Below are 24,397 nucleotides of genomic sequence, written 5' to 3'. Positions count from 1 at the left end.
TAGCAGTTTAAATTTTGATCTGCAGCTTGTTAATTGTTTCACATTGGTCAATATGTTTATAGTCCTTTTCTGCACAATGAGTGTCTTCTTAATATGTACTGAGCTTCACATAGTTCTATTCCAAATGATATTATTGATTCCAAAAGTGCAAAGGAAAAATATTTTGAGAACTTTAATACTTACCGTTTTGGCCAACTTCCATAGTACATAGCAATCTGAACTTAATTTACTGTTAATACTATTGATGTGCTCTGTCCACAGTAATTTATCATCTGCATGGAGGCGGAGAAATTTTACACATGTAGCTTGTTGAAGTTTGTATTCCTTGACTTTTACCGTTAACTCATTGTCTTTTTGTCAACTGTTTTTAAAGCTCATGATTTTTTTAAAAATTGATTATAAGTTTATTATTTTTAAACTAGTTTTCTAGTATTATGGTATATTGATAATTTTTACTTATGGACCATACGACAGCAACTGAATAAAACACAATTTTAGTGCCATATGCGTTTTGCCTTTATTTTCTGCAAGGCATCATCAGTGACCTGGAATATGTACATATGTTAGCTATTTAATTTACATTTTTGTCACTGCATTGAAACAAGCGTTCAGTTCATAGTGTGGTGGAATGTGGGAAAAAAACCGCGAATTGGCATTCCTAAGAAGAAGAACAACACCAAAAATGCAACAGGAGTGTAATATGTAAGAAATTGTCCACGCAACCTGTAAGTACAGTTCAAAACATAACTAATTAATAGGAAATACCAACCACCAGAACTGTTTATAACCTATAGGCACAGTGACAAAAAATGTAAATTAAATAGCTAACATATGTACATATTCCAGACCACAGATGATGCCTTGCAGAAAATAAAGGCGAAACACGTATGGCACTAAAATTGCGTTTTATTCAGTTGCTATCAGATGGTCCATAAGTAAAAATTATCAATATACCGTAATATTACATGCAACTGAGGAAGACAGGACTACAGTAGTTTTCTAGTCTACACAATACACTTTTAGTTTCATGTGTAGCTTCTTCTAGATCCATTCCCTTAGTTACAATGTTTACATTTATTTTTGTTGAATTTCCTCTGGTAGGTCGTTAATATATATCAAGAGCAGCAGTGGCCCTAGAACACATCCCTGTGGCCTGAAATTCTGAACAGTATTTATTTCTCGACTCATTTGTTATTTCTCCTTTTTTGTATCTGTTCATTAAGTAGGAGTTTATAAGTCTGAATAAATAGCCTTTCACTCCCATAGAATTTTAGTTTTTCAAGTAGAATGTTGTGATTAACTACATTAAAAGTTTTTCATAGATCACAGAATACTCCTTTTATTGATTCCTCTCTGTCAAGTGTTTGCAGTATATTGTTTGGTCCTGGGTTCATATCCCGCCACTGCTTAAATTTTAATTAATAATCAGCACTGGCAGCAGAAGACTTCCGGCATAAGAAGTCACCCCTCATTCTGCCAAAGGCCTTGTCAAAGAGGGCGGAAGAGCAGATAGAGGTTCAGGGCACTCTCTTGTCCTAGGGGTGGGAAACTGCCCCAAAAGGCAGAAGAATCAGCAGTGATCAATGGCATGAGGATGCAGTAGGCAATGTAAACCACAGCATTAAATACACATAACATGTATCCACAGGACATGCGGCCTGTAATTGAAGAAGTGTCATGATGATATCTCCATTGGCAAAAGATTCTGGAAAAGTCCTCCATTCAGATCTCCGGGAGGGGACTGCCAAGGGGGAGGTTACCATGAGAAAAAGATTGATGGACCTTGCCGTTGGTGGAGAGGCTTGCATGCCTCAGCGATACAGATAGCCGTACTGTAGGTGCAACCACAACGGAGGGGTATCTGTTGAGAGGCCAGAAAACGTGTGGTTCCTGAAGAGGGGCAGCAGCCTTTTCAGTAGTTGCAAGGGCAACAGTCTGGATGATTGACTGATCTGGCCTTGTAACACTAACCAAAACGGCCTTGCTGTGCTGGTACTGCGAACGGCTGAAAGCAAGGGGAAACTACGGCCGTAATTTTTCCCGAGGGCATGCAGCTTTACTGTATGGTTAAATGATGATGCCGTCCTCTTGGGTAAAATATTCCGGAGGTAAAATAGTCCCCCATTCGGATCTCTGGGCGGGGACTACTCAAGAGGATGTTGTTATCAGGAGAAAGAAAACTGGCATTCTACGGATCGAAGCGTGGAATGTCAGATTCCTTAATCGGGCAGGTAGATTAGAAAATTTAAAAAGGGAAATGGATAGGTTAAAGTTAGATATAGTGGAAATTAGTGAAGTTCGGTGGAAGGAGGATCAAGACTTCTGGTCAGGTGACTACAGGGTTATAAACACAAAATCAAATAGGGATAATGCAGGAGTAGGTTTAATAATGAATAAAAAAAATAGGAGTGCGGGTAAGCTACTACCAACAGCACAATGAATGCATTATTGTGGCCAAGATAGACATGAAGCCCATGCCTACTACAGCAGAACAAGTTTATGTGCCAACTAGCTCTGCAGATGACGAAGAAATTGATGAAATATATGATGAGATAAAAGAAATTATTCAGGTAGTGAAGGGAGACGAAAATTTAATAGTCATGGGTGACTAGAATTCGAGAGTAGGAAAAGGGAGAGAAGGAAACATAGTAAGTGAATATGGATTGGGGGAGAGAAATGAAAGAGGAAGCTGTCTGGTAGAATTTTGCACAGAGCATAACTTAATCATAGCTAACACTTGTTTCAAGAATCATAAAAGAAGGTTGTATACATGGAAGAATCCTGGAGATACTAGAAGGTATCAGATAGATTATATAATGGTAAGACAGAGATTTAGGAATCAGGTTTTAAATTGTAAGACATTTCCAGGGGCAGATGTCGACTCTGACCACAATCTATTGGTTATGAACTGTAGATTAAAACTGAAGAAACTGCAAAAAGGTGGGAATTTAATGAGATGGGACCTGGATAAACTGACTAACCCAGAGGTTATACAGAGTTTCAGGGAGTGCATAAGGGCACAATTGATAGGAATGGGGGAAATAAATAAAAATGGTTCAAATGGCTCTGAGCACTAAGGGACTCAAATGCTATGGTCATCAGTCCCCTAGAACTTAGAACTACTTAAACCTAACTAACCTAAGGACATCACACACATCCATGCCCGAGGCAGGATTTGAACCTGCGTCCGTAGGAGTCGCACGGTTCCGGACTGCGCGCCTAGAACCGCGAGACCACCACGGACGGCGAAAGAAATACGGTAGAAGAAGAATGGGTAGCTCTGAGGGATGAAGTAGTGAAGGCAGCAGAGGATCATGTAGGTAAAAAGATGAGGGCTAATAAAAATTCTTGGGTAACAGAAGAAATATTGAATTTAATTGATGAAAGGAGAAAATATAAAAATGCAGTAAATCAAGCAGGCAAAAAGGTATGCAAACGTCTCAACAATGAGATCGTCAGGAAGTGCAAAATGGCTAAGCAGGGATGGCTAGAGGACAAATGTAAGGATGTAGAGGCTTATCTCACTAGGGGTAAGACAGACAGAGCCTACAGGAAAATTAAAGAGACCTTCAGAGAAAAGAGAACCACTTGTATGAATATCAAAAGCTCAGATGGAAACCCAGTTCTAAGCAAAGACGGGAAAGCAGAAAGGTGGGAGGAGTATATAGAGGGTCTATACAAGGGCGATGTACTTGAGGACAATATTATGGAAATGGAAGAGGATGTAGATGAAGATGAAATGGGAGATATAATACTGCGTGAAGAGTTTGACAGAGCACTGAAAGACCTGAGTCGAAACAAGGCCCTGGGAGTAGACAACATTCCATTAGAACTGCTGATAGCCTTGGGAGAGCCAGTCCTGACAAAACTCTACCATCTAGTGATCAAGATGTACGAGACAGGCAAAATACCCTCAGACTTCAAGAAGAATATAATAATTCCAATCCCAAAGAAAGCAGGTGTTGACAAATGTGAAAATTACCGAACTATCAGTTCAATAAGTCACAGCTGCAAAATACTAACGCAGATTCTTTACAGACAAATGGAAAAACTAGTAGAAGCGAACCTCGGGGAAGATCAGTTTGGATTCCGCAGAAATGTTGGAACATGTGAGGCAATATTGACCCTATGGCTTATCTTAGAAGCTAGATTAAGGAAAGGCAAACCTACGTTTCTAGCATTTGTAGACTTAGAGAAAGCTTTTGACAATGTTGACTGGAATATGCTCTTTCAAATTCTGAAGGTGGCAGGGGTAAAATACAGGGAGCGAAAGGCTATTTACAATTTGTACAGAAACCAGATGGCAGTTACAAGAGTCGAGGGACATGAAAGGGAAGCAGTGGTTGGGAAGGGACTGAGACAGGGTTGTAGTCTCTCCCCAATGTTATTCAATCTGTACATTGAGCAAGCAGTGAAGGAAACAAAAGAAAAATTTGGAGTAGGTATTAAAATCCATGGAGAAGAAATAAAAACTTTGAGGTTCGCCGATGACATTGTAATTCTGTCAGAGACAGCAAAGGATTTGGAAGAGCAGTTGAATGGAATTGATAGTGTCTTGAAAGGAGGGTATAAGATGAACATCAACAAAAACAAAATTAGGATAATGGAATGTAGTCGAATTAAGTCGGGTGATGCTGAGGGAATTAGATTAGGAAATGAGACACTTAAAGTAGTAAAGGAATTTTGCTATTTGGGGAGCAAACTAACTGATGATGGTCTAAGTAGAGAATGTAAAATGTAGTCTGGCAATGGCAAGGAAAGCGTTGCTGAAGAAGAGAAATTTGTTAACATTGAGTATAGATTTAAGTGTCAGGAAGTCATTTCTGAAAGTATTTGTATGGAGTGTAGCCATGTATAGAAGTGAAACATGGACGATAAATAGTTTGGACAAGAAGAGAATAGAAGCTTTTGAAATGTGGTGCTACAGAAGAATGCTGAAGATTAGATGGGTAGATCACATAACTAATGAGGAGGTATTGAATAGAATTGGGGAGAAGAGGAGTTTGTGGCACAACTTTACAAGAAGAAGGGACCGGTTGGTAGGACATGTTCTGAGGCATCAAGGGATCACCAATTTAGTATTGGAGGGCAGCGTGGAGGGTAAAATCGTAGAGGGAGACCAAGAGATGAATACACTAAGCAGATTCAGAAGGATGTAGGTTGCAGTAGGTACTGGGAGATGAAGAAGCTTGCACAGGATAGAGTAGCATGGAGAGCTGCATCAAACCAGTCTCAGGACTGAAGACCACAACAACAACAACAACAACAACAACAACAATCAAAGGAAGGATAATGTTCTGCAAGTCAGGGCATCGAATGTCAGAAGCTTGAATGTGATAGGGTAACTAGAAAATCTGAAAAGGGAAATGCAAGGGCTCAATCTAGATATAGTGGGGATCAGTGAAGTGAAGTGGAAAGAAGACAAGAATTTCTGGTCAAATGAGTATAGGATATCAGCAGCAGCAGAATATGGTATAACAGGAGTAGGAGTCATTATGAATAGGTAGGTAGGGCAGAGAGTGTGTTACTGTGAACAGTTCAGTGATAGCGTTGTTCTTATCAGAATCAACAGCAAACCAACACCGACAACGATAGTTCAGGTATACATGCCGACATCACGAGCTGAAGATGAAGAGATACAGAAAGTGTATGAGGATATTGAAAGGGTACTACAGTATGTAAAGGGATATGAAAATCTAATAGTCATGGGAGACTGGAATGCAATTGTAGGGGAAGGAGTAGAAGAAAAGGTTACAGGAGAATATGGGCTTGGGACAAGGAATGAGAGATGAGAAAGACTGACTTCTGTAACAAGTTTCAGCTAGTAATAGTGAATACTCTGTTCAAGAATCACAAGAGGAAGAGGTATACTTGGAAAAGGCAGGATGATACAGGAAGATTTCAATTAGATTACATCATGCTCAGACAGAGATTCCAAAATCAGATACTGGATTGTAAGGCATACCCAGGGGCAGACATAGACTCAGATCACAATATAGTATTGATGAAGAGTAGACTGAAGTTTAAGACATTGGTCAGGAAAAATCAATACACAAAGAAATGGGATACAGAAGTACTAAGTAATGACAAGATACGGTTGAAGTTCTCTAAGGCTATAGATACAGCAATATGGAATAGCTCAGTAGGTAGTACAGTTGAAGAGGAATGAACATCTCTAAAAAGGGCTATCACAGAAGTTGGGAAGGAAAACATAGGTACAAAAAAGGTAACAGTGAAGAAACCATGGGTAACAAAAGAAATACTTCTGTTGATTGATGAAAGGAGGAAGTACAAAAATGTTCCAGGAAACTCAGGAGTAGAGAAATACAAGTCACTGAGGAATGAAATAAATAGGAAGTGCATGGAAGCTAAGATGAAATGGTTGCAGGAAAAATGTGAAGACATCAAAAAAGAGATGATTGTCGGAAGGACAGACTCAGCATACAGGAAAGTCAAAACAACCTTCGGTGACATTAAAAGCAAGGTTAATAACATTATAAGAGTACAATGGGAATTCCACTGTTAAATGCAGAGGAGAGTGAGGATAGGTGGAAAGAATACATTGAAAGCCTCTATGAGGGGGAAGATTTGTCTGATGTGATAGAAGAAGAAACTGGAGTTGATTTAAAAGAGATAGGGGATCCAGTATTAGAATCAGAATTTATAAGAGCATTGGAGGACTTAAGATAAAATAAGGCAGAAGGGGTGGATAACATTCCATCAGAATTTCTAAAATCATTGGGGGAGTGGCAAAAAAATGACTATTCATGTCAGTGTGTAGAATGTATGAGTCTGGCAACATACCATCTGAGTTTCAGAAAAGCATTATCCACACAATTCCGAAGACGGCAAGAACTGACAAGTGCGATACAGGAAGCTCATGCATTCAAGTTGCTTACAAGAATAATATAGAAAAGAATGGAAAAGAAAATGGGGATGTGCTAGATGATGATCAGTTTAGTTTTAGGAAAGGTAAAGGCACATGAGAGGCAAATTCTGACATTGTGGTTAATAATGGAAGCAAGACTAAAGAAAAATCAAGACAGATTCATAGGATTTGTTGACCTGGAAAAAGTATTCGACTGTAAAATGGTGCAAGATGTTTGAAATTCTAAGAAAAGTAGGGTTAAGCTGTAGGGGGGAGATGGGTCATATACAATATGTACAACAGCCAAGAAGGAATAATAAGAGTGGATGACCAAGAATGAAGTGCTCTATAAAAAGGGTGTAAGACAAGGATGTAGCCTTTCACCCATACTGTTCAATCTGTACATCAGGGAAGCAATGATGGAAATAAAAGAAAGGTTCAAGAGTGGAATTAAAATTCGAGGTGAAAGGATATCAATTATACGATTTGCTGATGACACTGCTATCCTGAGTGAAAGTGAAGAAGAATTACATGACCTGCTGAATGGAATGAACGGTCTAATGAGTACAGATACAGAAGGAATCAAAAAAAGACAAAGGTAATGCAAAGTAGTAGAAATGAGAACAGCGAGAAACGTAACATCAGCATTGGTAGTCACGAAGTAGATGAAGTTAAGGAATTCTGCTACGTAGGCAGTAAAATAACTAATGATGGACAGAGCAAGGAGGACATCAAAAGCAGACTAGCAATGGTGAAAAGGGCATTCCTGGGCAAGAGAAGTCTACATCAAATATTGGCCTTAATTTGAGGAAGAAATTTCTGAGAATGTATGTCTGTAGTACAGCACTGTATGGTAGTGGAACATGGACTGTGGGAAAACCAGAACAGAAGAGAATTGAAGCATTTGAGATGTGGTGCTACAGACGAATGTTGAAAATTAGGTGGACTGATATGATAAGGAATGAGGAGGTTCTGCACAGAATCAGAGAGGAAAGGAATATGTGGAAAACACTGATAAAGAGAAGGGAAAGGATGATAGGAAATCTGTTAAGATATGAGGGAATGAAGTCCATGGTATTAGAGGAAGCTGTAAAGGGCAAAAACTGTAGAGGACGACAGAGATTGGAATACATCCAGCAAATAATTGAGGATGTAGGTTGCAAGTGCTGCTCTGAGATGAAGAGGTTAGCATAGGAGAGGAATTTGTGGCGGGTCAGAAGACTGATGGGGAAAAAAATGCCTCCACAAGTTCTTGTGTTGCTGAGGTAGTAAATTTATTTTTTTGGAACCCATGTTGGCTTCTAGTTATGATAAGTCTGTGACATGAAGCTGCTTATTACTCTGTTATACAGAATCACCCTAGTAATTTTTAAATTATCTGGATACCATCCTCCTTCAATTGCTTCAGCGATCATTTTGGTCAATAGTTTAACAATAAATTTGAATGAAAGTGTAATAATCTTACTTGAGATACCATAGATGTCCTGGGTGTTTCTCAACTTGTTTATGATTCTTGTTACTTCTTCTTTACTTGTTGGATATAGGTATATAGAATTTTGAAGTGGATGTCTTTTCTCCATTAAAGCATTCATAGTACTTGTTGTTTGTGTTGGTACATCCTTTGTTAGATTTTTGTATATATTTATGTAGTAGTCATTAAGTGCTTTGGCTATAGTTTCTGTGTTCCTCTGTAGTGCATTTTCCCATTGGATTTCTTTCGGGCTATTATTTTTATATGCTGACTTTCCTGTTTCTGAATTTATGATCATCCACACTATTTTTGCCATGTTGTTTGAGTTTATAATGTCCCATTTAACATCCATTTTCCCTGTATATTTCATTACTTTGGTGTAGATTGTTTTTATTACTTATAGACCATTTTGAATGCAAGCTGTTCATTTTATATTTAATTATTCTATGCAGTACTTAAAGCCTTTTCCTTGACACAATGATGCCCTAAAATCAATTTATTCTGTCTTTTCTAAGTGTTATGCATCTATTTTTGATAGGAAGTGCTTTGTTACTATGTTCGTAATATGTGGTTACGAAGAAGCCAAAACTGTGTGCATTTCCTTTGTCACTTTGAATTTCATTCCCACTTTCTTTAGCTATATTGTGACTGAATGTACTTATGTTGTTGTCCTGCATGTCCTTTGTGATCAGACAGACAGTTTTCAGTTACTGTTACTTTAAAGTTATCAGGCTGTATAATGGCGACAAATAATCTATAGTAGATGCACTGTTTGTAGTAATTCTGGTATAATAACTGACTGTGTTATGTAAATTGTACAAGATCAGGAGTGAGCAGAGGTCCTCTTTCAGTTTGAATTACAACTTCATTTGCTGAACACTCAACATCTTTTTCAGTATTGTATTTTACTAGATAAACTCTGATCTTTATCATGTTTGTTAGCCAATTTTTCACAATATGCAGCTGCCCCCATTGATGCAATGTGACCTGCAAAAGTGGGATGTTATTGAATAGCTCTGTAGATTTCACAGAGGTATTTCCTGCTCATGGAGCCAGTGTTCAGCGAAACACACCACTGTCAGGCTATCAACTCTCAATAGTGCTTCTACACTTACAAGTTTACTTCTTAAAGACAATATTTTGGTGCATTATTGATAGATCCCAATTGGTGTTTTTTACATTGTTATTTTCCTGTTTTGGGTTTCTCCTAAAGAAGATCTATCTTGCCTTCTTATAAACCACCTACCACCATTTTTCTTTTGCACTGTTTTAATATAGAGTGTATTGTTCAGATTTCTTATTTGTAGTATTCTGATTATTTTCATGAAGATAATGTGTCATGAGCATTCTCTATTAAGTGAACACTGTCATGTTTTTTTTTATTATTTGTGCATACCTGGAAGAAATCTTTTCCTTGCCTAGTCTGTTGATATGCAACTCGTGGATATTAAAATGGAATCTCATTAGTTTCAAATTAAAAGCTATCCTGCATTTGTTGAAATTGGAGTTATCTACAGAGAAGACAAACATTTTGTTAAATAACTTAATTCTCTTGTCTAGCTCTGATCTGTCATACCTGTTTGGTACTGTACTTAAAATTACATTAGTCCTTGACTGTGACTGCACTATTTATAATACTGCTATAGTTTAAAGAGTCCTCAATGCCATTCTTTCCCACTAGTACTATATCACTTTGACTGAATTCTTCAGTCAGTTTTGTTACATTTTTTATGACCTCAGATAATGATGCACCTGGCTTTGTGATACTTTGCACAGCAAACATATCATCTAGTTCAGAGTTAATCAAATAATGTAAATACTTTCCATGACTATCTGTTAGTACAAGAATTCTTTTCTTCTCTGTCTCAGACATTTCTGCAGGCTCTTCTGTGAAGACAGTGTTCTTCAGTGTGAATACAGTTTGAAATGTTTGTTTTAATAGCTGCTACAGCAGCATAAGACATTTGGGTGTTTTCCTTTTGATTTGTTTCAGTGCTACCCTTTCTATGATCACTAACTACATCCAGCACTAAATGGATATCAAGTTTTTTATCACTATTTCTTTATTTGGCACTCTCAAATAGTGTAACAAGCTCAGCTTCATATTCTAATGCATTTTCTTTGTGTGTCGTGGTGGTTTGTTTATGTATGGATTGTGACAGTATCGGACTTGGATCACATGCATCTCATGATTGCAAACATTTTATATCTGCAATTGACACTTGATTTAGAGCACAATTTATGTCTAGATTTCTTTTTTTAATTCTTTTTTCTGGTGAACACTAGTTCTTGTTGCAGATATTTATGTTTGGCACTTGCGTACAAAGATAACTCTCCAAGTGTTTAATGTTTATTCCTCATTCCAGTACCTTCCACTTTGCTTCTGGTTCTTGATATTCCCACAACAGTTTATGTGTTTGATGTCTGTTCCTCTATTTCCTGTTTCAGAGATGCAATTTTGCATTCCTGAGCTTGAAGCATATCAATCACTTTAATTCCGAAGCAACTTTATTGCTGATCTGTACTATGCAAACTATGGTGTGCCGTGTTGTGCTACCACTGTTTTGAATTGGTTGAAATTATAGTCATGATGAGGAACTTACATGTATGTTGAAAATAAATTTGGGTTTTACATAAATAGGAAAGTCAGATTAGCAAAATGTTAATGTTTGTTGTGATTATAGTTAGCTAGTATCAGCACCACCAAAAATCTAAGGTCTTAGTGGATGAAAAATGTTTAAAGGAAATGAAAATGTAAGATTTTTGTAAGCTATGTCAGTTCAGTTACTGTTGCATTATTACTGTGAGAAAAAGGCATAATTGAAAGTGGTATTTTCAGACCAGGGCAAATGTAAAGATTATATGAGATACTTGACGAATCAGTTATAAAGAAAAATATATTCCATGGCTTAACATACAAGTTTTATTATTATGAATGGAATATAATTATTACGCTCAGAGCATTTTTCTATATGAGGTTATAGTATTAAGACTTATGGTAGTGTGATGCTATTATGAACAAGTTTATTGAGATTCTGTTATGTTCATGAGTTTTATATCCAGATGAAGATTTGTGAGATATTCTGCAATTTATGGCATTTTGAAGAGGTTTATAAAGTATTCTGTGATATGATGATGGGGGTGATGATGATGGGGGTGATGATGATGTAGAGATGTTGATGTGTTAGGGCAAATTGCAGGCTTTCAATAGGTAAAAGAATAGATTTTTTTTAGTACAGTTTTGTTAAATCAGAGCTGAGGAGGCTTATGTACAGAAAACAACATAATGGCAAAACTCTCTATGTTGCATACATTATTTAAATAGAATTTTGACATATATCACCAAAAGTATGCATATCAGTAGCAAAGAACAAGTAGATAATAGACAGCATGAGACAGTTTTCTTAGACCATTAAACAACATAGTTCTATACAAAAAAGGTCATATTGAACCAACATTTGAAATATTTTGACTGTAATGCTGAAATACACTCCTGGAAATTGAAATAAGAACACCGTGAATTCATTGTCCCAGGAAGGGGAAACTTTATTGACACATTCCTGGGGTCAGATACATCACATGATCACACTGACAGAACCACAGGCACATAGACACAGGCAACAGAGCATGCACAATGTCGGCACTAGTACAGTGTATATCCACCTTTCGCAGCAATGCAGGCTGCTATTCTCCCATGGAGACGATCGTAGAGATGCTGGATGTAGTCCTGTGGAACGGCTTGCCATGCCATTTCTACCTGGCGCCTCAGTTGGACCAGCGTTCGTGCTGGACGTGCAGACCGCGTGAGACGACGCTTCATCCAGTCCCAAACATGCTCAATGGGGGAAAGATCCGGAGATCTTGCTGGCCAGGGTAGTTGACTTACACCTTCTAGAGCACGTTGGGTGGCACGGGATACATGCGGACGTGCATTGTCCTGTTGGAACAGCAAGTTACCTTGCCGGTCTAGGAATGGTAGAACGATGGGTTCGATGACGGTTTGGATGTACCGTGCACTATTCAGTGTCCCCTCGACGATCACCAGTGGTGTACGGCCAGTGTAGGAGATCGCTCCCCACACCATGATGCCGGGTGTTGGCCCTGTGTGCCTCGGTCGTATGCAGTCCTGATTGTGGCGCTCACCTGCATGGCTCCAAACATGCATACGACCATCATTGGCACCAAGGCAGAAGCGACTCTCATCGCTGAAGACGACATGTCTCCATTCGTCCCTCCATTCACGCCTGTCGCGACACCACTGGAGGCGGGCTGCACGATGTTGGGGCGTGAGCGGAAGACGGCCTAACGGTGTGCGGGACCGTAGCCCAGCTTCATGGAGACGGTTGCGAATGGTCCTCGCCGATACCCCAGGAGCAACAGTGTCCCTAATTTGCTGGGAAGTGGCGGTGCGGTCCCCTACGGCACTGCGTAGGATCCTACGGTCTTGGCGTGCATCCGTGCGTCGCTGCGGTCCGGTCCCAGGTCGACGGGCACGTGCACCTTCCGCCGACCACTGGCGACAACATCGATGTACTGTGGAGACCTCACGCCCCACGTGTTGAGCAATTCTGCGGTACGTCCACCCGGCCTCCCGCATGCCCACTATACGCCCTCGCTCAAAGTCCGTCAACTGCACATACGGTTCACGTCCATGCTGTCGCGGCATGCTACCAGTGTTAAAGACTGTGATGGAGCTCCGTATGCCACGGCAAACTGGCTGACACTGACGGCGGCGGTGCACAAATGCCGCGCAGCTAGCGCCATTCGACGGCCAACACCGCGGTTCCTGGTGTGTCCGCTGTGCCGTGCGTGTGATCATTGCTTGTACAGCCCTCTCGCAGTGTCCGGAGCAAGTATGGTGGGTCTGATACACCGGTGTCAATGTGTTCTTTTTTCCATTTCCAGGAGTATATTTAGAGAAGGCTACTGCAAAATACTTATCAATGAAGAAAAATGTATGTTCAAAATACCATGTGCTCAAAATAAGAGTAACACAGTCTAAAAACAAGGCAAAAGAAACAAAAATATAACAATTTACAGGGAGTGATTGTTTATAATTTTAAGGTGTTCAACTATTGGATCATCAGCACCCTAACAGCTTACACAGATAAGTCAAAAGCTAGCAAACTAGCTAATTTTGTGAATGGATGTTTTTCAGTATTGCGCAGATGTAATCACAAAAATTACCAAACATAGTGATGTTTGTTGAGGAACAAAACGTACAGACAACATACAAGATCTATTGTGAACAATAAATGGCTATCTCACCTCATGCAATTTTCAGAGTACCTAAAACCAAATACAGTTGTTCCTCAACTAAATGAAGATAGATGATGTAGCTTTTACACAGACAGAAATAGAGGAAACAATAACAAACCTGCCTGCAAACAACATTCCTTGTGAAAATGGTGTAACTAATAGATGCTTTGTCTATTGTACAGCATTTTTCTGAGCTATTTTCCCACTTTATGTAACAGTTGCCTAAAGTACTCTTCTCAGATAGCTGGGTGAACTAAAATAGTACCCATTCTCAAACCTGGTAAAGAAAACGCATTAGAAGTGTCCAAACTTTGTCCCATCAGCCTTTTTTAAACAAAGGGAGAAATACTGGAAAAGCTATTAATTAACAGAATTATGCACATGTATTGTCTAAGGATCTCCTAAGCAACAAGCAGTATCGATTTACTCCATAGAAAGGAACATCAAATGCACTGTTGGCTGTTAAGAACTTAGTAGAGGAAAGCACATCGCAAGGACAGTGTGCAATAATGGTCAGTCTTGATGTCCTGGGAGCTTTTGACATAGCTGGGTAGCCCAACATCCTTACAGTGTTACTGGAATTTCAAAGTCCTGGAAATTATATAGGGTGAATTTTTTCCACCATGTACAATCTCTACAGACTGATCAATGAGAGGATATGGAACAAAAAAGATCTAATGAACTTATGTCTGGAAACACATGGTTTCAATGCCAGAGACCATTTATTCAATCATACTTTGTTACAGAGACTGTAGTCTAATACACGCTGTACCATGCAGCCACAGCTACAGCATGCATGGTTTCCTCCTAGAGGATGGTGCTGTTTCTCCCATACGTCATGCCCTCGCATCCTCCCCTGCCATAATCATTGGTAATGTTGTGTCCAATTCACTTCTCTTACTGACTCACCTCATAGTGGATGTAATACAGTGTTGTACATGATGGTTCCATATTTGAATCAAGAGCTTGCTGACAGAGTGTTTACTTATGGAAAGAGCTTGCCGACACAGTATTTACTTATGGAAAGGCAAGTGGCAATGGGTAGCAGGCAGCAAAGTTGTATCAACAACCACAGCATTCAATGTTTGCAACAGTGTTTTGCTGTTTGTCTGAGACAGGGTCATTTCAGGAAGCAGGAAATCATGAAGTACCTACCCGAAATTTTCAGACACTGCACTTGGAAGACAAGTAACACTTTGGAAGGCAACCGCCATGTCAGTAGCGGAAAGTTGGTAAAGAAAACGCATTAGAAGTGTCCAAACTTTGTCCCATCAGCCTTTTTTAAACAAAGGGAGAAATACTGGAAAAGCTATTAATTAACAGAATTATGCACATGTATTGTCTAAGGATCTCCTAAGCAACAAGCAGTATCGATTTACTCCATAGAAAGGAACATCAAATGCACTGTTGGCTGTTAAGAACTTAGTAGAGGAAAGCACATCGCAAGGACAGTGTGCAATAATGGTCAGTCTTGATGTCCTGGGAGCTTTTGACATAGCTGGGTAGCCCAACATCCTTACAGTGTTACTGGAATTTCAAAGTCCTGGAAATTATATAGGGTGAATTTTTTCCACCATGTACAATCTCTACAGACTGATCAATGAGAGGATATGGAACAAAAAAGATCTAATGAACTTATGTCTGGAAACACATGGTTTCAATGCCAGAGACCATTTATTCAATCATACTTTGTTACAGAGACTGTAGTCTAATACACGCTGTACCATGCAGCCACAGCTACAGCATGCATGGTTTCCTCCTAGAGGATGGTGCTGTTTCTCCCATACGTCATGCCCTCGCATCCTCCCCTGCCATAATCATTGGTAATGTTGTGTCCAATTCACTTCTCTTACTGACTCACCTCATAGTGGATGTAATACAGTGTTGTACATGATGGTTCCATATTTGAATCAAGAGCTTGCTGACAGAGTGTTTACTTATGGAAAGAGCTTGCCGACACAGTATTTACTTATGGAAAGGCAAGTGGCAATGGGTAGCAGGCAGCAAAGTTGTATCAACAACCACAGCATTCAATGTTTGCAACAGTGTTTTGCTGTTTGTCTGAGACAGGGTCATTTCAGGAAGCAGGAAATCATGAAGTACCTACCCGAAATTTTCAGACACTGCACTTGGAAGACAAGTAACACTTTGGAAGGCAACCGCCATGTCAGTAGCGGAAAGTTGGTAAAGAAAACGCATTAGAAGTGTCCAAACTTTGTCCCATCAGCCTTTTTTAAACAAAGGGAGAAATACTGGAAAAGCTATTAATTAACAGAATTATGCACATGTATTGTCTAAGGATCTCCTAAGCAACAAGCAGTATCGATTTACTCCATAGAAAGGAACATCAAATGCACTGTTGGCTGTTAAGAACTTAGTAGAGGAAAGCACATCGCAAGGACAGTGTGCAATAATGGTCAGTCTTGATGTCCTGGGAGCTTTTGACATAGCTGGGTAGCCCAACATCCTTACAGTGTTACTGGAATTTCAAAGTCCTGGAAATTATATAGGGTGAATTTTTTCCACCATGTACAATCTCTACAGACTGATCAATGAGAGGATATGGAACAAAAAAGATCTAATGAACTTATGTCTGGAAACACATGGTTTCAATGCCAGAGACCATTTATTCAATCATACTTTGTTACAGAGACTGTAGTCTAATACACGCTGTACCATGCAGCCACAGCTACAGCATGCATGGTTTCCTCCTAGAGGATGGTGCTGTTTCTCCCATACGTCATGCCCTCGCATCCTCCCCTGCCATAATCATTGGTAATGTTGTGTCCAATTCACTTCTCTTACTGACTCACCTCATAGTGGATGTAATACAGTGTTGTACATGATGGTTCCATATTTGAATCAAGAGCTTGCTGACAGAGTGTTTACTTATGGAAAGAGCTTGCCGACACAGTATTTACTTATGGAAAGGCAAGTGGCAATGGGTAGCAGGCAGCAAAGTTGTATCAACAACCACAGCATTCAATGTTTGCAACAGTGTTTTGCTGTTTGTCTGAGACAGGGTCATTTCAGGAAGCAGGAAATCATGAAGTACCTACCCGAAATTTTCAGACACTGCACTTGGAAGACAAGTAACACTTTGGAAGGCAACCGCCATGTCAGTAGCGGAAAGTTGGTCTGCCAGTACATGGTAAGCCAGATGGCCATGCAGAATATTCTCCATGACAGTTGTTACTATCCTTATCAGGGCTTATTAGCAACAGACAGTTTTGTCACTGGTATCTTCACCGGGCAACTATGATTTCAGGATTTTTGTCATCCATCTTATTCACAGATGAGGTCACTTTTACATGAAGTGGTATGTTCAGTTTTCATAACAGTCATCTGTGGGATAGTACGCAGAACCTGAATGGCATGCTGACAGCGAATCATCAGCATCTGTGCAGCTGGAATGTGTGGGCTGGGATAATTGGCAACCATATTATGGGAACAGTCTTCCTTCCATGTCACCTAGCAGGCCAGAACTAACAACATTTCCTGCAGGTGCCATTGAGATTCAAAGGATATGTGGCTGCTACATGATGGTGCTCCAGCCCACTTTGCCGTTAATGTCCGAAGGCATCTCAATCGTGTTTTCCCTGGTTGATGAATTTGATGAAGGGGTCCAGTTGCATGGCCTGTTCATTCAACGGATCTCAAACCATGCAATTTCTGGTTATGGGGCCATCTCAAACGTATCATTTATACAGAGCCCATTCCAGATGTGGAGGCAATGGAGCAGCACATTCTGCTGTCTTTTACACAGTTTGGATGCATCCTGGCTGATGTGAACATGTGAGACAGAACATGCTACAGCACACACACGCATGCATTGAGACACATGGAAACCATTTTCAACACATACTGTAGCTGTGGCTGCATGGTACAGTGAATATTAGACTGCATTCTCTGCAACAATGTACGATTGAATAAACGGTCTCTAGCATTGAAATCATGCATTTTTGGTCATAAGTTCATTAGATCTTTTTTGTTTCGTATCCTGTCATCGGTCAATCACTATAGTTTGTACACAGTCAAAAAAATCACCCTATATAACCTAAATAAACACTTTTTCAGAGACAGAAGAGCTGTATCGGCATTTAACACCACCAAACTAGAAAAGAAGGTGACAGAAGGGTGCTTACAGGGATCTTGCTGTGGCCCAGGTGTTTGGGATATCCAGTATAATTCTCTGCTGAATTTTGATTACACAGGTAACACAAAGGGGGTAACATTTGAATATGACTTAATTGTGTTTCTGAAAGCACAGACTGTCATTATTGCTGAGGAGCTCTGCTATACAGAAATAGTAAAAAAATCGCAGTTTGGCCACAAAACAACAAAATCCATTTTAATGAGCAAAAACTGAAAGTAATGCTGACAACAAGGAGAAGGCATAAACACAAAGCAACAGTTAGTATATTTCTAAAGAATAATGTTTTGCAACAAACTGAAGTATTAAATTACTTGGGTGTAATAATTATTGATTGTAAATTTATGTTCAACAAACACATTCATTACATGACTGAAAAATGTTCGAAACTTATTCTTTTTTTATCTAAATTAGCAACACTCAACTGTGGACTTTGTTCAAGAGCAGGGAAAATAATTTACAAAAGACAGTATACTACCACTGCTAGTACATGCAGTACCTGCTTTGATTCATGCACAAAGAAGAAAATATAACTGTATGAAGGTTGAAAGAACCCACCCCTACTTGATCAACATAAAGATTGTTCAAGCCTACAGAACAATGTCTACTGAAGCATCATGCATTCTAAAAGACCTTACAGCAATAATTATTAACCTCCAGACAATAGTGGAAGAATATAAAATTATAAAAACTAAACATGCCCATTCTATAGACATTCCCTTAGATTACAAGCAGTGGCCCCATCCAGCAAGCACAGTAACTTTACAAGAAAGTTACAAAGTCAAGGAATATCCAATAGATGTTTATATCATGGAGTTATTCAGAGAACAGAACAGGTTTAAGAGTGATAGTAATCATTAATGGCACACCTGCCTATTAGTTAATGTACACACTAGAGAATGGGTGCACCATCAACCATGGAGAACAATTATCAGTCTTGCAAGCCTTAGAGAAACTACTGGACTTACAAGAAATAAGTGTTAAAATGGCACCTGTAATATGTATAGACAGATTATCCTAAAATCATTAAAAAATTCGAGGTATCACAAATTTTGATAGAAAAGTTGAGAAACAAAATTTGGAAATTGTAGAAGAGAAAATGGCATATTAACTTCAAATGTTTGAAAGCACATGTATGAACTCCTGGGAATGAACTGGCAGACAAGCTCGCCAAATAAGCAGCTTGAGAAAATGCAACAGAAAGTTACAACAGATTCCCTTTATCTGTGATTGGAAGAAAGTTAAGATGCACTTTGAAAGGGAAATCGGACAGATAATGGAGTGAAACTACAAAAATAGTGGATCACAAAAGACTTTTTTCCTTCTAATTGCTCAGTGTCATCTTCCCATAAACTTACCACAGTCATCAAGTCACAACATTAAATGGGTATGGAAAATTAATGTCTTACTATTATCAGTTCAGGCTAGTCCCAAGTGTTGCTTGTATGGGCAGAGAGCGTGCTCAAACAACAGATCTCCTGTTATAGGAGTGTTGTGAACTTAACACAGAGAGAGGTGCCCTAAGGAGGAGTATTACGGAAAAGGATGCAGCTGGCAAATCGATAAACCAATTTTAGTAAAGTTATACATGAAATAATTTCACAAATTTGAAATTTAATAACATTTCCCAGCTTATGAATAATTATGATACTAAAAATTAAAAATAGAAATTTCTACCTGAAAACATTATAGTGACTGTACAGAAGTCTTCTATTGTGAATAATTTTCACCCACATTACTGTAACCCATTATAATTAGATTTATTTTTTATTTATCTTGGCATATAAACATGTACTTTTACAAATATTGTGATGGGGCATGTTCCAAATAAATGAAATGAACTGAACTAAAGAAAGGTAATGCATAAGATACAGAAATTTACAGTCCCATCTCCCTCCCATCATCAATCTCGTCAATAAAAGACTCATCCTTGAAACACTAACAGGTTATCTTGACTAAATATAGCCTCCTCAGTGATGCTGAAATAGTAAAAGTACACAACATTTGACAAAGCTCAGCCTAAAATTTTACTGAATCAACTATATGTGCAGTCATAAGCAACATGAAGAGTGACCAATGATTGGCCCCAAGCCTATCCACTATGCAAGCAAATTTCTAGTGATAGATTTATCAGACCCAAAATATGTTGATATAAAAATGCTTCAACAGGGCAATATTGTTCTTGCTACATCAATGACTTCCTAGAAGGAAAAAGAATTCATATTGCTTATATACACAATATTTTAATATCAATTAAAGCAAAAAAGTGCTGGTAGAAAAAGCAAAACATGAAGTAAGTAAACAGTGTGCACATCAGGTTAAGATGCAAAATAAAATATAAAAGATAACTTAAAAAATGGTGCAACAAACAATCAGAAGTTTAGGGCATGACTGTTGACCTACAGATTCAGTGGAGATGAAGAAAGAGAAGGAAGATTAGTATTGACAATGAGAGCATCAGAGATAAATACTAGGCATCTACCAATCTTTCATGCATATAAATAAAACCAGTAGCTATTATTACACTAACATGGAACTAAGATTAAACTTAACTAACGTTTAAAAATGAAGCAAAACACAGAAAACGGTATTTTGTAAGACAGAATAAACTACACGAAAGGCTGAGCATGGATATCAAACAGAACACTGAATTAAACATATTTAAAAATGCAGTTAAAGGAAATTTATAAGCAATATAACCTCTATAGTCAAATGATAACATAAATTAATCTACATCAGCAAACAACTGTGAAGTCCATGACAGGTTACTTATCACTAAGACGGTTTCTTCACATTTCATTTGCATATGGAGCATTGCAAATATTCTAATCTTGTCGTTATTACCCCTGTGGAAACAACACATAAAAGGCTGAAGTATATTCCTAAATTCCTCACTTAGTATTGGTTCTCGAAATTTTGTACATAGGCTTTTGTGGGATAATCAGTGTCTATGCATCTGCGAGTTCAAGGTCCTCAGCATTTCTGTGAAAAACTCCCATGAGTGAAACAACCCTTTGACAATTTGTGATGTACATTTTTTTCAATATTCCCTGCTCTACCTATGAATTAGCACACGTGATCATTCTACTAATCGCCACAAATTGTTACGCTCACAAAAGTACAAGTTGACATTCCAAATGCAGCTCGAAGGTGTTTTAGTCACAGGATATTACTTGTCTGTATTTTGTGAAGTGTAAAATTTTGTATTTCTATAAATTTAAAGCAAGTTGCCAATTTTTGTAATATTATCAAGATCTTATCTGAATATTTGTTAGATAGTACTTTGTTGTAGATAACCGCTTCATTTGCAAAAAGTATGAGGAAACTGTTGTTATTGTCTGTCATGTCATCAATATATCATGTGAACAGCAAGAGTCTTAATACACTTTCCTGCAGCACACCTGAAATTACTTGTACTAAAAATTGCTGACTCTCCATCCCACATTACATACTGCATCATCGTTACCAAGAAATCCTCAATCCAGTCAGAAATTTTGTTTCATAAACCATATGAGCATACTTTTGTTAATAAATATTATAGGTGTCAGTACAGTACTGATTCAAATGCTTTTCAGAAGCCAAGAAATACTGTGGCTGCCTGACTGCCTTATACCATGGCTTTCAAAATGTCATATGAGAAAAGTATGTATTTGGTTTTGCTTGACAACTATTGACTTGACTACTATTATTACTACTACTACTACTACTACTACTACTACTAGTACTACTTCTTTGTGCCACTGACAGCCTTCACCTATTAACAGAATTTCTTTGGGTTTTGTGAGAGCTCTTTCAATAATATTCTTCTATGGTAACTGTTGAAGGCTTCATGCATTGCCCTTCTGACTACTAAGGATGTTTCACTATGAATCTTCCTATCTGCAGCTGCAGCCCTTTCCTTTGTTTTACACTTGTAGTAATAGCTACTTCTTTAGAGAGAATATATACGCTGGATGGTCCCTCCAACTATAAACTGTTCTACTAGGTGCATTCTGTCCATTGCTTAACTTTTATTTATTGTTTGTCTTTCTATTAAGCCAGTATTGTAAGAATGATCAGTGGGTGAATAAACAAAAAAACTAACTACGATGAGCTCTTCACTTTCAATTTTTTCTACAAACAAATAATCAGTCTGGATCATGCCAATAAAGATAAAAATCATTGTTTGACATTCCCATGTTAATGTGTTAGAATACACTAACAAAAGTCATTCATGAACAGGTTAAGAAAGAAAACCTACCTTCATATCCTAGGAGTGCCATCCATGGAAACTGTCCTATCGTGGCATTTTGACCAGAAATTATTTTGTTTATATCTGATAATTCTCCACAAGTGCCATTCAATAACTGATAATTATTATGCCTCAAAAGGTTGTCTGAACGTGGACAGCACACTTTGACTTCATCACCACTCGAACAAGGCAAGAAAAGAAGTTGCTCTGGTCTCTTCAGTGAGTTCACACAGTCAGTCAGGTTTTTGCAGGTGTATGGAGATTGACATCGATATATTTGTGCATAACCCACGTGCAGAACTGCAAACACTCAAAGTTAGTAAAAGGTGCTAATACAATTCAGTCATGTTGTACATTGATTAAACTTCAGTCAGTCAGCATATGCTATCCAGCACTTCCCAAATCTGGATAAATTCTAGTATCTGATTCCATTCTTCAGCTTTGAGTAATGATGTCATAACTAAGGTAAACACACTACGTAAAGGCAATCTATGAAAGCAATCGATCATGTTCATAAAGAAACGAATGTAATATACAATAAAATTACAATCGCATTCATGCAGTTATTTACTTAGTCATGAATTATATTGAAATAAACTGAAGAAATGAAAATAATTAAGAACAAGAATTAAAAACAAATTTTCGTGTCTGGTAAGAAGTATTCTCCTAATTTATACGACTAGAAAAGCATAGAGAACCTTTAAATTGCATTACGGTAAGGCACATGGTGAAGTCATACTGTTATAAAATAGCTTTAATTTTATATTAATTATTGAATCTTAATGGGAGAAGCACAGGAAAGTGGGAGTTTTGGGTGGGGAGAAACTAAAAAAAAAAAAAAAAAAAAAAAAAAAAAAAAAAAAAAAAAAAAAAAAAAAAAACGAACAGTAGCACAAAATGTGGAGAAACCAACACACTAAATTCTAAAAGAAAACCCAGTACATGATAAATGAATATCTACAAAAAGTAAAGAATATTGGAATCGATAACTAGAATTAACATATGTAGGTGATTTGCAGTTATAGATTCGAACCACTCCATGATTCATTTGCAAATTAGTTTTGCCATTGTATGCACTGGAATGTACTACCATTTCTACATTTGTAATTGCTCTCCAAAACTACTGCAGTGTATAACAAAAACTGGAATCGGTAAATAGAACTGACCTTCTATATAGGTAAATTCTAGTAACTGATTCCAATATTAGAGACTTTTTTGCAGTAGTTCAGAGAGCAATTACAAATGCAGAAATGATATTAGCCTACATTTTAGTACACACATGTGCTGAAAAAATGATCTGATTAATGAAGCATCGAATGGCTGAAATCGGTAACTAGAAATGACCTATATAGGAGTTCAATTCTAGTTGCCAATTCTAACTTTTGGATGGTTCATAATTTTGGACATTTTTACAGTAAATCTGTGGACTATGTTTTTGTAGGATTTCTAGATTTCTTATTGATCTCAGAACCACTATGAAAAACTAATAAATATTGTAGGTATAGCTTCCAAATTTTTCTCTTTTTCGTAGTAATGAAGATAGTAATACCATATGTAGAAATTCTATAACAGTTTAGTGCTCACACTTGTTAAAATGATCTAAGTAATGAACTGTGGAATGGTTGGACTCAGTAACTAGAATTAATTTATACAGGTCAGTTCCAGTTACCGATTCCAGTATTTGTTAGACCACTTTCTTCATCAATTTTCATTACTTGGTTACTCATCCCATTAGATTTAACAATTAGTGGTAACAGTTAATGCTAATTCATAATATTACCACTTCACCATGTGCTTTATTGTACTGGATTTAAAAGTTCTCTGTGTTTTTCTTACTCTCACAAATTATGATAATAATTTATTTCAGACATGTATATTTCTCTTTTTCTGTTCTTATTTCTTTTTCTTACCTTTAACTCTTGTCAGTATAATTTGTGGCCAAGTAATTAATCAAGCGAACTGTGTAATTTTATCATACGCTACATTCATTTGTTTGCGAATATGATCAGTAGCTTTCAAAGATAGCATCTATGTAGTGTCTCTGCCGTAGGTATGAAGTTATTGCTCGAAGCTGACGAGTGGTATCGGACACTAGAATTGACCCCCAAATCCTATTTGATTCCTAAATTACTTTAACCACTAAGTAATATCCAAATGTGTTAAAAAACACAATTTAATTACATAATTATAAAAAAGTAGCTAAGTCTTTTGTGACCAATGATATTAATTACCTGAAATTATGTATGCAATCCATTTAATTAAATTTCGTTTCATCATCATTCTGATAAATATTGTCAAATCATCAGAATTCCATGGAATTTATAAGTGATCTGTGGAGGAGAAAAACAAATGACAGCTACTGTTTTCCATTTTACAAAATTTCTTATTTTGGCAACTGGTATAGATCATCTAACA

General features: G+C 37.8%; 1 protein-coding gene across 2 annotated transcripts in view; it reads right to left on the bottom strand.

Annotated features, from left to right (window-relative positions):
* The window catches only part of LOC126263042 (CLIP domain-containing serine protease B9-like), a 186,991-nt gene that overhangs the window by 70,931 nt on the left and 91,663 nt on the right, over positions 1-24,397 (bottom strand). For both annotated transcript variants that reach the window (XM_049960019.1, XM_049960026.1), the window contains exons 2-3: positions 24,214-24,312; positions 21,992-22,282 (exon numbers count right to left, since the gene is read on the bottom strand). In XM_049960019.1, the coding sequence (XP_049815976.1) occupies positions 21,992-22,282; positions 24,214-24,262 (340 nt within the window). In that variant the 5' untranslated portion in view covers positions 24,263-24,312. The remainder of the gene's footprint in view (positions 1-21,991; positions 22,283-24,213; positions 24,313-24,397) is intronic.

This window comes from Schistocerca nitens, chromosome 1 (genome assembly GCF_023898315.1).
Source record: "Schistocerca nitens isolate TAMUIC-IGC-003100 chromosome 1, iqSchNite1.1, whole genome shotgun sequence".
NCBI classification, from domain to species: Eukaryota; Metazoa; Arthropoda; class Insecta; order Orthoptera; family Acrididae; genus Schistocerca; species Schistocerca nitens.
This window is presented reverse-complemented; position numbering and strand designations above follow the sequence as displayed.